Below are 14,101 nucleotides of genomic sequence, written 5' to 3' on the forward strand. Positions count from 1 at the left end.
TGGCCCCAGCATCCCTTGGCACAGTGGTCCCAGCAATGTATTATACAGTGGCCCCAGCATCCCATGCCACAGTGGCCCCAGCACAGTGTATTATACAGTGGCCCCAGCATCCCATGCCACAGTGGCCCCAGCACAGTGTATTATACAGTGGCCCCAGCATCCCATGCCACAGTGGCCCCAGCAATGTATTATACAGTGGCCCCAGCATCCCATGCCACAGTGGCCCCAGCAATGTATTATACAGTGGCCCCAGCATCCCTTGGCACAGTGGTCCCAGCAATGTATTATACAGTGGCCCCAGCATCCCATGGCACAGTGGTCCCAGCAATGTATTATACAGTGGCCCCAGCATCCCATGCCACAGTGGCCCCAGCAATGTATTATACAGTGGCCCCAGCATCCCATGCCACAGTGGCCCCAGCAATGTATTATACAGTGGCCCCAGCATCCCATGCCACAGTGGCCCCAGCAATGTATTATACAGTGGCCCCAGCATCCCTTGGCACAGTGGTCCCAGCAATGTATTATACAGTGGCCCCAGCATCCCATGGCACAGTGGTCCCAGCAATGTATTATACAGTGGCCCCAGCATCCCATGCCACAGTGGCCCCAGCAATGTATTATACAGTGGCCCCAGCATCCCATGCCACAGTGGCCCCAGCAATGTATTATACAGTGGCCCCAGCATCCCATGCCACAGTGGCCCCAGCAATGTATTATACAGTGGCCCCAGCATCCCATGCCACAGTGGCCCCAGCAATGTATTATACAGTGGCCCCAGCATCCCTTGGCACAGTGGCCCCAGCACAGTGTATTATACAGTGGCCCCAGCATCCCATGCCACAGTGGCCCCAGCAATGTATTATACAGTGGCCCCAGCATCCCATGCCACAGTGGCCCCAGCAATGTGTTATACAGTGGCCCCAGCATCCCATGCCACAGTGGCCCCAGCAATGTATTATACAGTGGCCCCAGCATCCCATGCCACAGTGGCCCCAGCAATGTATTATACAGTGGCCCCAGCATCCCATGCCACAGTGGCCCCAGCAATGTATTATACAGTGGCCCCAGCATCCCATGCCACAGTGGCCCCAGCAATGTATTATACAGTGGCCCCAGCATCCCATGCCACAGTGGCCCCAGCAATGTGTTATACAGTGGCCCCAGCATCCCATGCCACAGTGGCCCCAGCAATGTGTTATACAGTGGCCCCAGCAATGTGGTCTTCATTTTTTATTATATACGGTTTTTGAATTATTTAGGATTTTGTTCAGCAACCTCCCAAGTTTGAAATTTCAACTTCTATCTGGTTGCTAGGGTCCAAATTGCCCTAGCAACCAAGCAGTGGTTTGAATGGGAAACTGGAGTATGAATAAACAGGGTCCTGAATAGACCCAGAGCAATAGGTTTTGGCTGCCAGGGTCAGTGACCCCCATTTGAAAGCTGCAAAGCATTGCAACAAGAAGGCAAATAATTCAAAAACTATAACAAATAATTAATAAAGACCAACTGAAAAGGTGCTTAGAACAAGTCATTCTGTAACATACTAACAGTTAACTTAGAGGTGAACCACAGACAGAGGCGGAGCCTGCCCAGTTTGCTGCTGATAGGGTTAACAGCGACGGCGAGTCCTGGATGTACCGTTACAAATCATTCTATAAATATAATATTATGGCACCGTCCCTTTAATGACACCGCCCTGCACTATCTATATATAATATCTATATTACCGGCTGTATTTATATGCAGAGTGCAGGGCGCGGATATTCCATCTATATATATAATATCTATACCTAATATCTATATTACCGGCTGTATTTATATGCAGAGTGCAGGGCGCGGATATTCCATCTATATATAATATCTATACCTAATATCTATATTACAATATTCCATCTATATATAATATCTATACCTAATATCTATATTACAATATTCCATCTATATATAATATCTATACCTAATATCTATATTACAATATTCCATCTATATATAATATCTATACCTAATATCTATATTACCAGCTGTATTTATATGCAGGGTGCAGGGCGCGGATATTCCATCTATATATAATATCTATACATAATATCTATATTACCGGCTGTATTTATATGCAGAGTGCAGGGCGCGGATATTCCATCTATATATAATATCTATACATAATATCTATATTACCAGCTGTATTTATATGCAGGGTGCAGGGCGCGGATATTCCCTGAATAGTTCCCATAGCATTTGGCGCCTCGTTCTTTGTGCCAATGGCTGGTTACTGAGTAACGGCTGCGTCTCCCCTGGGAATTTGCCTTATTAAGGTGCCTTTCTGCTACATGAACTGTTATAGTAACTGTGTGTATATATATATACACTGGGGCTGATGGGATTGGCTACTGTAGCCCTGGGCATTACTTATTGGAGCAGGCGAATTTCCCCTTTATACTCAGGACAATGACTAAACAGCAGTCACTTTTACTGGGATTTAATATAAAGGGGAAATAAAGCAGAGAATGTATTTAAACAAAAGGCAGCGCTTTCTCACACTGGTCCCTTGTGAAGCCATTTCTAATGGAGAGTTTGTCCTACTGGGACCCCTTTATCTTCCCTGTCTGCGTGCCGGGAATCCAGATTTCCCTGGAATTCATTAGCCCCCCCCCCCCCGTTATATAACGGCGCATCATGGGCGGGGAAAGCTTTTATATGGGAAAGTGCCACCCGGCCCAGAGCTGGCACAGAGGGTGTTTAGCTGTTGGCACTAAGGGATATATAGAAACATTGGGGTAACAGTCACCCCACTATAGTTCCAGGGGTACCCAGGGCACAAATAAGCACTCACCCCAAATCCCCCCCTAACTGGCCTTCAGGCTGGGCCCCCTTAGCCCATAACAAGGTTACAGATATATAGAAACATTGGGGTAACAGTCACCCCGCTATAGTTCCAGGGGTACCCAGGGCACAAATAAGCACTCACCCCAAATCCCCCCCTAACTGGCCTTCAGGCTGGGCCCCCTTAGCCCATAACAAGGTTACAGATATATAGAAACATTGGGGTAACAGTCACCCCGCTATAGTTCCAGGGGTACCCAGGGCACAAATAAGCACTCACCCCAAATCCCCCCCTAACTGGCCTTCAGGCTGGGCCCCCTTAGCCCATAACAAGGTTACAGATATATAGAAACATTGGGGTAACAGTCACCCCGCTATAGTTCCAGGGGTACCCAGGGCACAAATAAGCACTCACCCCAAATCCCCCCCCTAACTGGCCTTCAGGCTGGGCCCCCTTAGCCCATAACAAGGTTACAGATATATAGAAACATTGGGGTAACAGTCACCCCGCTATAGTTCCAGGGTACCCAGGGCACAAATAAGCACTCACCCCAAATCCCCCCCTAACTGGCCTTCAGGCTGGGCCCCCTTAGCCCATAACAAGGTTACAGATATATAGAAACATTGGGGTAACAGTCACCCCACTATAGTTCCAGGGGTACCCAGGGCACAAATAAGCACTCACCCCAAACCCCCCCCCTAACTGGCCTTCAGGCTGGGCCCCCTTAGCCCATAACAAGGTTACAGATATATAGAAACATTGGGGTAACAGTCACCCCGCTATAGTTCCAGGGGTACCCAGGGCACAAATAAGCACTCACCCCAAATCCCCCCCTAACTGGCCTTCAGGCTGGGCCCCCTTAGCCCATAACAAGGTTACAGATATATAGAAACATTGGGGTAACAGTCACCCCGCTATAGTTCCAGGGGTACCCAGGGCACAAATAAGCACTCACCCCAAATCCCCCCCTAACTCCCCTTCAGGCTGGGCCCCCTTAGCCCATAACAAGGTTACAGATATATAGAAACATTGGGGTAACAGTCACCCCGCTATAGTTTCAGGGGTACCCAGGGCACAAATAAGCACCCCAAATCCCCCCTAACTGGCCTTCAGGCTGGGCCCCCTTAGCCCATAACAAGGTTACAGATATATAGAAACATTGGGGTAACAGTCACCCCGCTATGTTCCAGGGGTACCCAGGGCACAAATAAGCACTCACCCCAAATCCCCCCCTAACTGGCCTTCAGGCTGGGCCCCCTTAGCCCATAACAAGGTTACAGATATATAGAAACATTGGGGTAACAGTCACCCCGCTATAGTTCCAGGGGTACCCAGGGCACAAATAAGCACTCACCCCAAATCCCCCCCTAACTGGCCTTCAGGCTGGGCCCCCTTAGCCCATAACAAGGTTACAGATATATAGAAACATTGGGGTAACAGTCACCCCGCTATAGTTCCAGGGGTACCCGGGGCACAAATAAGCACTCACCCCAAATCCCCCCTAACTGGCCTTCAGGCTGGGCCCCCTTAGCCCATAACAAGGTTACAGATATATAGAAACATTGGGGTAACAGTCACCCCGCTATAGTTCAGGCTGGGCTAGTAATATCTAGGGTACATAATAGTGGGGGGCTGCGGTACTTGTGCTGATGGTGACACTTGCCCTTTAATCGTTCCCTCACACATTGTGTCCCTTTGTTGCAGGGATCGGGGCGGAGGCCAAGCCTGTTTTTCGCTACAGTAAGGACCAGCGTCCCACCACGTTACCAATCCAGCCGTTTGTGTTCCAGCACCACTTTACCAAGCCAAAGACGCGGCCCCTGCACAGCCATTTTACTTCCAGCCTGTCCCAACTCTATGGTCTGTCTAGTGGGCGACCATCAAACCAGCAGATGGCGTCAGACTCTCAGTCTTCAGCCCCTGGGACACTGACCAGTCAGACAGAACCCCGGGTCATTAGTCTACAAGGGCAACACAGCCAGGACAGACGGACAAGCAAAGAAGAAGAAACTAAGAACCCGGCTCCTGATTCTACTCGCCCTTCTCCATTGGGCAGCTACTCTCCAATCAGGAGCAATGCCACATTTTTTCAGAGTATGGACTCTGGTTCATCAAGTTCTCCTTCTCCAGAGAAAGCCAAGGAGACTCAGCCACCTCGGAGCCGCTCTTGCCCAATGTCAGCCAATCTTCTCCCTTTTAGAGCATCTCCTGCTCGAGGGACTACCCTACCTGGAGCTGCCAAGCCCCCCCAAAAATATGAAGTCTCTCCCAAAGTGGAGGTTCAGAGGACAGCGGTTAAGGAGCCAATGAAAGAACCCAGCCCGCTAGTGTCCAAGCATGGTCTTCAGCCCATCACCTCCATACCTTTGCTGAGCACAGTTCTACACGAGGGGAGCCAGGCGGTGACCACAAAGAAGGACAATGACAGTGGGTCAAGGAGCTCCGAGAGTATCATTGTGTCTCGAGCAGTAAATGGTACCTTATTGTTTGGTTCTGTTATTATCAATGTTGGGTCAATGTACAGTATCTCTTATACAGTAGCAGAAGTAACAGTTACCCAGGGTAACCCAATATATTTATCCAGATCTCTGATTGGCCAAAGAGTTGAGTATCGTGCAAGTTGCCCAATTACATTGCTGTAGAATAGACCTAGACTATTCTTACTGGTGTCCCCCAACCTCAGGCTCTGTGGAGCTGTAAGGTACCAACCGGGGTGGGAAAGGACAAGTGGGGCTCAGGAACAGTTAGTACTAAGGGTACAGAACACTTAGTCCTCCCCCTATGAGTTTGTAAGGGAGTTCAGGGGTCTCCTTCAAAGCTTATACACTGATGCCTCTATAATGAGCTCAACTTGTAGACATTACTTCTCCTTTACAAACAAATCCCTCATTCCTGCCCCCTGGGGCAAATATACCCTCTTGTGAAGGTCTCTGCACACTGCTTGTAACTGACCCCCCCATGCTATTAACATGCCCAGCGCTAGTCCCTGAGTGGACAATTTCACACCTGCTGACTAATCGCTTTCTTCACTCTCTGCTTCTCTTCCTCCTTCCTCGGGGTGCAATAGCCAATCACCTGTCCCCGCAGGCGCTGAAGTGGAGGGAGTATAGGCGCCGGAACCCCCTGGGCCTAGATCGCGTGCATGGCTTGGCCGGGCTCTCTGGGAGTCTGGAAAGAAGGCAGGAGAACAAGATAACTCGTAGGGGCCATTTCTTCGACTTCCCCAGCAGTATCCATGGCAACAGCCTCCAATCACGGCTAAATGGTGCGGATCAGTCACTTTTATCTTTACATTATGTATATAAATGAAATGCAGAGCCTCTCAGCTCCCAGGCTGTGTATGCAGAGCCGTATGCCTCAGTTCAGCTCCCCCACTTGGCAAGGTGCCCCCCATAATATCTCTGCCCTTCTGTTTCTCTGTATAATATTTAGTGCCATTCTTTGGCTTCTTTGTCTTTTGCTTGTTTGGCTGATTTTTCACCCTGTTAAAGGCATACTGACACCATAAAGGGGAGAAGGAAAGTCATTCTGGCATTTTACTGCCAATAGATTTGCCACATTAGTGCCACCTAGAACCCTATATTTATTCTGCAGAAAGCTTTACCTGCCTGAGTAACAGCCCTAGAAGCTTGTTTAAGATAGTAGCTGCCATTTTAGCTTGCTCTGACGTCACTTCCTATCGCTGTGCTCAGATTACAGCAGAGAAGGGAGGGGGAGGAGGGATGAAGGGAGGGGAAGAGAGAAGGGAGGGGGAGAGAGGAGCAAACTGAGCAAGCTTCTGCTGTTCCCTGAAGGATATTTCTGAGAGAGGAAGTCTGACACAGAAGAACACGTGACACAAAAGAAGACAGAAATCCTGTGTTTCTTTTGATAGAGGACTCGGTGCATAGACCTTTCTGATAAAGCTTACTTAGTATTTAACCTTTCCTTCTCCCTTAAACTCAAGAACTTGATCTGATGGTCACCGTCACGCTTGTGTCACATGGTCTCACCCAATGCCTCTGCCTCCCCCGCCCTCATGTTGGTCTAAAGGGGAATTACTGGTATTCTCTGCTGGTACTCGGTGTGTAGTAGTGGGAGCTGCGGGGTGGGCTCCGATGGTGAGTAGACAGGGCCACAAGAATGGAAGAGGGGCCCCAGGTGCTTTAATGCCAAGGGCCCAGATCAGAGAGAGGGGCACACAATACTCCAGCAGCTCAGCGGCCAACTCATACTCTTACAATGGCAGCCATTTTGTTTAAAGATCCTAATTGAAATAAGTTTATTATCTGTCCCTTCCCAACATGGTTACAAGTGCTTCTTAAGCAGGACGCCATATTGTGGTTCCTATAGCTGCCCATACATGGGACGGTATTGACTTAGGACCACTCCTGACCCAGCTAAGCACTTATTGTCCAATGAGCGGCCAAATGTGTAGTTTGAATGGCAGTCTTGATGGTGACTAGGAGAAGGCCGGGATAGAGAGATAACTTTTGGAAATAAACATTTAGCCCCTCAATCAAGACATCTATTGGATGTTGGGGTCACAGGGGCATTTAAATGGCCTGTAATTAGGCCACCGGGGGCAGATGTTTTCCCCCCTATGGTATAATAAGCCCCACACACCTGATGTAGGGTAACTGCACTGGTGCCATTACATGAACCTCGTAGGTTTGGTCTCTTATGAGGAATGAGCCCATTGCCTTCTCCTCACAGGTAAACCGTCTGCCATCAGCTCCAGCGACTTCTTCCCAGATTATTTCTCCATGGCGGAGCGGCCACCAGCAGAGTTCTGCTTGTCACCAGACGGGGGCGCTGAATCTCTGTCCATCGACCTGATGCAAAAAAGAGGTAGGAGACACTTGGGCATCCCTAGAACCTTGGTTAGGGTGACCAAGTACAGTTTGGGTGGGATTTAGGGATCCCATTTGCTCTCCTAGACAGTCCTGGTAGCTCAGTCTAAAGGCCAAGTAGGGTGAGATGTTGGAGGAGCATTTTGCACCCCTAGATATTCCTGGAATCTTTGTTAAATGACAGATGTTTTGGTTATTAGGTGGCCCTTACCAAACCTTGGCCTTTACAACAACAACAACAACTGGACCAAAAAGACAAAACGTTGTGTCCTAAAGTTACATAAGAGAGTTTTTTGTTCTTTGGCTCAGGGTTTGAATCCTTAACATTTGAATTCTTAACATTCCCCATAGACACAAAAGGGTGTTTTATACCAGGGGCCCCCAACCTTTCTTACGGTCAAAGGTAAAAAGACTTGGGGAGCAACACAAGCACCATAAAAGTTCATGGAGGAGCCAAATAAGGGCTGTGATTGGCTATTAGGGGCCTCTATGCACCCTATCAGCTTACAGGGGGCTTTATTTGGTACTAAATCTTGTTTTTATTCAACCAAAACTTGCCCCCAAGTCAGGAATTCAAAAATAACTCCCTGGTTTGGGGGCACTGAGAGCAACATGTTACCCCTGAGACACTGGTTGGGGATCCCTGTATTATACTATGGGCCCCAGACTTCCCTGGCCACACCCACACCCGAGTCCCTTAGAGTCCATGGTTCTACTATTAATATTATTATTATGATGTATTTAGATATAGTGCTGTACAATAAAGAGATATATGCATTAAACATGCACGTTTACATACAAAGCGACCAATAACTAATACAAGAGGCAAATAGGACACTGCCCCAAAGAGCTTACAATTCTAAAGACCATTTGCTTATCACCCTAACGGGACTTGGAATAACGTCAGGCTGGGGGTTGGGCTGGGGGTTCCCCGTTGGCCTGGGAGGGGAGCAGCAGTAAAATTCCAGCTTTTACCCATTGGCTCTTGTTTCCCCAGCGCTGGTAAAGGCGGTGAATATTGCGGTGGATCTGATTGTGGCGCACTTTGGCACTAGCCGAGACCCTGGGGTAAAGGTGAGTGAGCAGAATTCTAAATACCCCTATTGCCTATTGGTTGGGGCATATTTATGTGCCTTACCCAACACTCCCCAATTCATGGCTTCTCTGGTGTCTCCCCCAGGCCAAGCTCGGGAACAGCTCAGTGAGCCCTAACATTGGGCACCTCATCCTCAAGTACCTGTGCCCTGCGGTCAGGGGCATCCTCAGCGATGGGCTAAAGCCCTGGGTATTGGATGTGATCGTCGGTCAGAGACGCAACCTGCCCTGGACGGTGGTGGAAGCCTCGACGCAGCTGGGTACTGTCTCTATCACAATATGGCCTTCTGGTGGTCACATGGTCTGTCCACTCATTAATAAGCTTTATCCTGGGAAATGTTACCCTTTGTACCACCTGTGGGAGGAGCCATGACTATGGCCATATGTAATAAAAGGCACAAGTTTGCCCAGTAGCAGTAACCCATAGCAACCAATAAGATGTTTGCTTTCAAACAGGTGACCAGTTCATTTTACTGGCTGATAGGTTGCTATTGGCTACTGTTCCTGGGTAATCTTGTGCCTTTTATTACATAACCCCATAGATGCCATAGAGTTTTAGAAAACCAAAAATTAATTGCAAAAAAATCTCTGTAAATCTGTTGGGGGCAGCAGTAAGGTTTCCCCTTATTCCCCCAATCTGAACACTGTATTTTGTCTCCCAAAGGTCCTTCCACCAAACTCCTGCACAGCCTGTGCTGCAAGGTCAGCCAATACTCGGAACTGTCCAGCCACAACCTGCGCTTCAACGCCTTCATCTTCGGCCTCCTCAAGTAGGTTCCAAGGATCCCTTATTTAACCGCATTACAGGGCATCAAGGGCAGTTTCAGATGGCAAAATCTGAAGTAAAAAGTAAAGCTACATTCCATGAACAAAACAAACTAGAACTCCACTGAAAAGCCTCTGTTTAAACAAACCCCTTCTTTCCCCCAGCTGCAGCCTTTGTTAGGCTTTCAGATAAGGAGCAGCTCATTATACAGAGGCTTCTCAGGTTTTTGCTCAGAAGAACAGGATGTAGAATGTGCAATGTGCTAAATGTCTCGGATCTCTAATCTGGGCTTTTTCTATTTCTTTGCAGCATCCGATCCGTTGAGTTCTGGTTTAACCACTTATATAACCATGAAGGTAGGTAAACTGATAGAGGCTGCTGGGAATTTTTGTCTAATAGTCTGCAAGGTTCTGTCTGTGCTTCAGTTGGCGATACCCACCATCCTTCTGTTCTATTGCAGACATCATCTTTGCCCACTATGAGCCAGTTGGCTTCCTGTCCGTGTCCCACGGTGTTTGCCAGACGTTATTTGAGGAGCTACTGCTACTTCTCCAGCCTCTGTCCCTGCTCCCCTTTGATTTGGACCTCCTGTTTGAGCACCACCTGGTGCAGATGGGTCGGGAGCAGCAGAAGAAGAAAGAGATGCTGAAGGTAAAACAGGACTTACTACAGTCGGTTCACTCAACGTTGCAGCTCATGAGGAGCCGCGAGGAGGAAGAGCAAGGAAACCAGGAGAAGAAGACCGCAGAAAAGGAAGCCTGTGATGTTCTGGAGACAGAGAGGCCAACAGGGGAGGGGGCTGCATCAATAGAACTGGAGCAGAAGAAGGACCCCAATGTTGAGGTGAAGAAAGACAAACAAGCCGGGTGGTGGTACCAACTGATGCAGAGTTCCCAGGTTTATATAGAAAGTTCCTCCGACACCGCGAGGTTCACTCGCCAGGAGAGACGAAAGCCGGGCACTCTTGGCACACCCAAAAAAGTTCCACCACCGCGGGAAGGAGTGGTGGAGGGTGCAGAGTCGTGTCCAAGCTTGGAGGTGACGACCGAGGAGAAACCCACCAAGAAAGAGCGAGATGACAAGCAAAAGGAAGAGAAAAAGTCTTGGATGGGTAGCCCCCCCGAGTCTGTACTAAATGAACTGAAAGGGGGAAAGGAGAAGGAGAACTGTGCTCCACAGAGACACTCAGGGGCCGAAGCCCAAGGGGCCACTGCAAAGGAGAACGTTGCCCCAGTGCAGAGCAGTCCGGCCAGGAAATGGGGGCATCTTTTTGGATCCAGGAGATCACAGGGAGAGGTCAAGCAGGCAAACAGGTGAGATATCTCTAGGGCAGTGTGGCCGTTGGGTTAAATGCAAACTGTGATTTTAAAGGGTAAATAAAAACTGTTTTAGTATAAGATCTACAATCAGTGGGGTTCAGAGTTTAACCTGTCAGTTTGTATTTGTTTATCGTTTAGAATGCTGCCATTTAGTGTTTTTTGCCTCTTTAGAAATGAACACCCACAAAACTATGATACCACAAGGAATATTTTGGGGGACCAAGCAGAGCAGCAGATGTATGTAGCAGGAGTAGGGGTGTTGCAGGTATAGAAGGGCAAAAGAAGAGCAAAATGTATATAGTAGGGCAAGTTAGCTTGGAAATATGGGCTGTAACAATAGGGTAAGATGGAGACAGCAGGACAATATGGTGCCAGCCGAGAAAGGTGGTACCAGAAGGGCACAATAGTTACAGCAAGGTCAGATGCCAACAATTAGGCAATAAGGTGACAGGAGGCAAGATGCACACAGTTGACAACATGGTGACAATTGGGCAAGATGGGCACTGGTGGGGCAGCACTAAGGTTTGTAGCACAATAACAGCCAAGTATGGGACAGCTTTCCACATAACCAATGCTGTGAGCTATGGGCCTCTGACACGACTCTGATTGGTTGCAGGATGCCTTCTGGTTGGCTGAGCCTGGATAAGTCTGTCCTTCAAATCGTTGCACAGACCGTGAGTGCCGGAATCTGGGGAGAAACTACTCCGGAGAAAGGCGAAATGATATCAGAAATGGCGGCCTCACCAGCTTCACCGGGCTCCCAGAATCCTCGGTAAGCAGACCGACTCTCTACAGTGGTGGGTGTTTAGCTGGGATACATTTGGTTTAACCTTAACTCTCAGAGCTGCACTGGCCCCTGCTGGTGGAGCAACCAGAGGTGGTCTCTCTTTGGATACTTAGTGTCATTTAGATACCGAGTGCCCATTCTCTGTATCAGATATTGATGTAGTTGTGCCAATGTGACAAATGCCACCAGTTGGTTTTGCCCTGCTTCCCAGTCTCTTATTGTTTATTTTCCTCATTGTTTAATTTTTTCCATAAGCCCCTTGTTACCCCAGGAAGATCTTGACCTGTCTGGGGCTAATGCTCATTTGGGCTTGTGTGGATTTTGAGGTGTGTCCAGTGTTGTGGCTACAATGGGTTTCTAATGGTGACCATGGTCTGGGGGTACCACACTGAGATTGGACAGGAGCACAGCGAGTTGAATGTCCAGTTGTGGAACTTTGCACTGGTGTAGGGTAGAAGAGCACTGGTGTTGGCAGGGAACTAGCTGGGCATACTGGCTTGGGCCATCAAGAAGATCTTCTGGTATAAGGTAGGGCCAGCTGAATCCTCCTTAGAGTGACCTTAAGGGCAAACTGCACCTTCGCTGTCCTGGTAGAATCAGCTCATCTCCTTACTGTACAACGTGGTTGCCTGGGGTAACAGATTTAATGCCACCAATGTGTAAGGAGACTTTACCTTGTGCTTTTGTCCCCACAGGAAGGAGAAACCTCCACTCCATCCAACGGAGCCGGGGCACCACGCCCTCAGCTTTGCCTACACGTCCCACTCCGACCAGCTCCGCTGCACCTCGGCTAGTCACAATGGCCTGATGCCCTTGAAATATGTTTCTCGCCCCGACCCAGTGGACTCGTAACTAGGAGAGAAGTTCCGTGTCAGGCTTCAGCCATAGAGCGGTGGAGTAACACCAGGCTCCCTTCGTGCCGTGGGTGGAACAGAGCTGCTTATCCAATCAGAACATTCTTTCTTTTCCCCCGAGAGGCAAAAAGAGCCAATAACCATCAGACAAGTGTGGGGTAGATAGCATTAACGCAGTATTCTTCTCCCTGAGTCCCAACGTGCACGTGTGCTAGCCGTGGTATTGACGTGAGCTGTGCATGCCGATAACCTAGAGGACAAGACTCCCCCCAACACTCGTAGCGTTATGGGACACCTAACTTACCCTCCCTGGTTCCTTCGGCCTCCCCTCCCCACCCACCGCTGGGGCATCTATGTCTAGCACTTATATTCTGAGCAGCTTTTCCCCAACAATATAAGGAATAGTGTAAGGTTTGTTATCATCCAACATGCAACCATCTGCCACCGTCTAATGTCCAATCCCAGGGTCACCGCAAGGACATGTGATCAGGAAGGATGGGGCTTCTTCAGGTATGATGAGGTCCTGCACCAGGAAAAACGTGACTTCCTGCCCTTGGCCCTTAAGAGCATGTGACTCCTTGCACCATGGAAACGTGACTTCCTGACCAGGTAGAACTTGGTCCTTAAGAGCATGTGACTCCTTGCACCATGGAAACATGTGACTTCCTGCCCAGGTAGAACTTGGTCCTTAAGAGTATGTGTCTCCTTGCACCATGGAAACATGCGATTTCCTGCTCAAAGAGAACATGTGACTTCCTGTGCTGGGGAAGCTGGACTTCCAGCGCCATGAGAGCATGTGACCAGGAGGGACTTCTTGCAGGCTACTGAGTAGAAAGGGATTTTGATTGGGATTGGCTTGGCTTATAAACCCGCCATATTGGGAATGGAGCATGATCATTGTGCTCGTAGAACGTTCCTTCCCTGTATATGTACATAGATGTGTGGGAGTTGCCCTATTGCACGACAGTACTGCCCCACCTGTATGTATGAATAGAGCAGGGAAGGAACATCTTATGCACAAAATGGCTTAACCCTTTCATATCACATTTGAGGTCATTATGAGTTGAGGAGCTACAAGGACATGGAGGTTGGCTACAGTTGGGTGTGGGTTATGGACGCGGCTAATTCTAAGAGGGATCGTTAGTCGGAACCAGTTGAATGTGTATAACTAGTCTGGTTATTCAACTGTTGGGTTGTGAGGGTAGAAGGTTCTGGTTTGGTGAGAAGATACGGTTTCTGCCAGTAGGTTTGGAATCCCATTGGCTTTGGTGGCCGAGAGCCCCATGAGAATGAGATGATGGTGTTTGGGCTTGTGGAGCGGGGGGGGGGGGGGGGGGGGTTGGGGGCGGAGTATAAATTGGTTTTACGTTTGTGGTTTAAAAGGCGATGAGACTGAATGGTTTAGGCCTGAGAAATCCCATGGTGGGAGTGGCAATGGGGTGGCACGCTGGACCTCCCCTTTTATTGGGATTCTACTATTATTTATTGCCCCACATTTTAACCCCACCCTTTAGTGCAAAAGAAACCATATCAGTGTTTTATTTTATATAAGTGACTTGTACCTCAGACTCCTCCCTTCAGCCATCAAGCTGCTCTCAGACCCACCTACCCAGGCTCTCTTTCTGTC

The 14,101-nt window shown here is 48.9% G+C and overlaps 1 protein-coding gene across 2 annotated transcripts in view; it reads left to right on the forward strand.

Annotated features, from left to right (window-relative positions):
- rusc2 (RUN and SH3 domain containing 2) overlaps positions 1 to 13,804 on the forward strand; it is a 34,363-nt gene extending 20,559 nt beyond the window's left edge. Inside the window, exons 3-12 of one of the 2 annotated variants that reach the window (XM_031894979.1) lie at positions 4,526 to 5,296; positions 5,889 to 6,086; positions 7,517 to 7,651; positions 8,651 to 8,727; positions 8,834 to 9,008; positions 9,413 to 9,518; positions 9,824 to 9,870; positions 9,975 to 10,827; positions 11,450 to 11,605; positions 12,316 to 13,804. In XM_031894979.1, the coding sequence (XP_031750839.1) occupies positions 4,526 to 5,296; positions 5,889 to 6,086; positions 7,517 to 7,651; positions 8,651 to 8,727; positions 8,834 to 9,008; positions 9,413 to 9,518; positions 9,824 to 9,870; positions 9,975 to 10,827; positions 11,450 to 11,605; positions 12,316 to 12,472 (2,675 nt within the window). In that variant the 3' untranslated portion in view covers positions 12,473 to 13,804. The remainder of the gene's footprint in view (positions 1 to 4,525; positions 5,297 to 5,888; positions 6,087 to 7,516; positions 7,652 to 8,650; positions 8,728 to 8,833; positions 9,009 to 9,412; positions 9,519 to 9,823; positions 9,871 to 9,974; positions 10,828 to 11,449; positions 11,606 to 12,315) is intronic. The other variant, XM_031894980.1, reaches the window with a different exon arrangement.
- Positions 13,805 to 14,101: the final 297 nt, after the last annotated feature.

This window comes from Xenopus tropicalis, chromosome 1 (genome assembly GCF_000004195.4).
Source record: "Xenopus tropicalis strain Nigerian chromosome 1, UCB_Xtro_10.0, whole genome shotgun sequence".
Lineage (NCBI taxonomy): Eukaryota > Metazoa > Chordata > Amphibia > Anura > Pipidae > Xenopus > Xenopus tropicalis.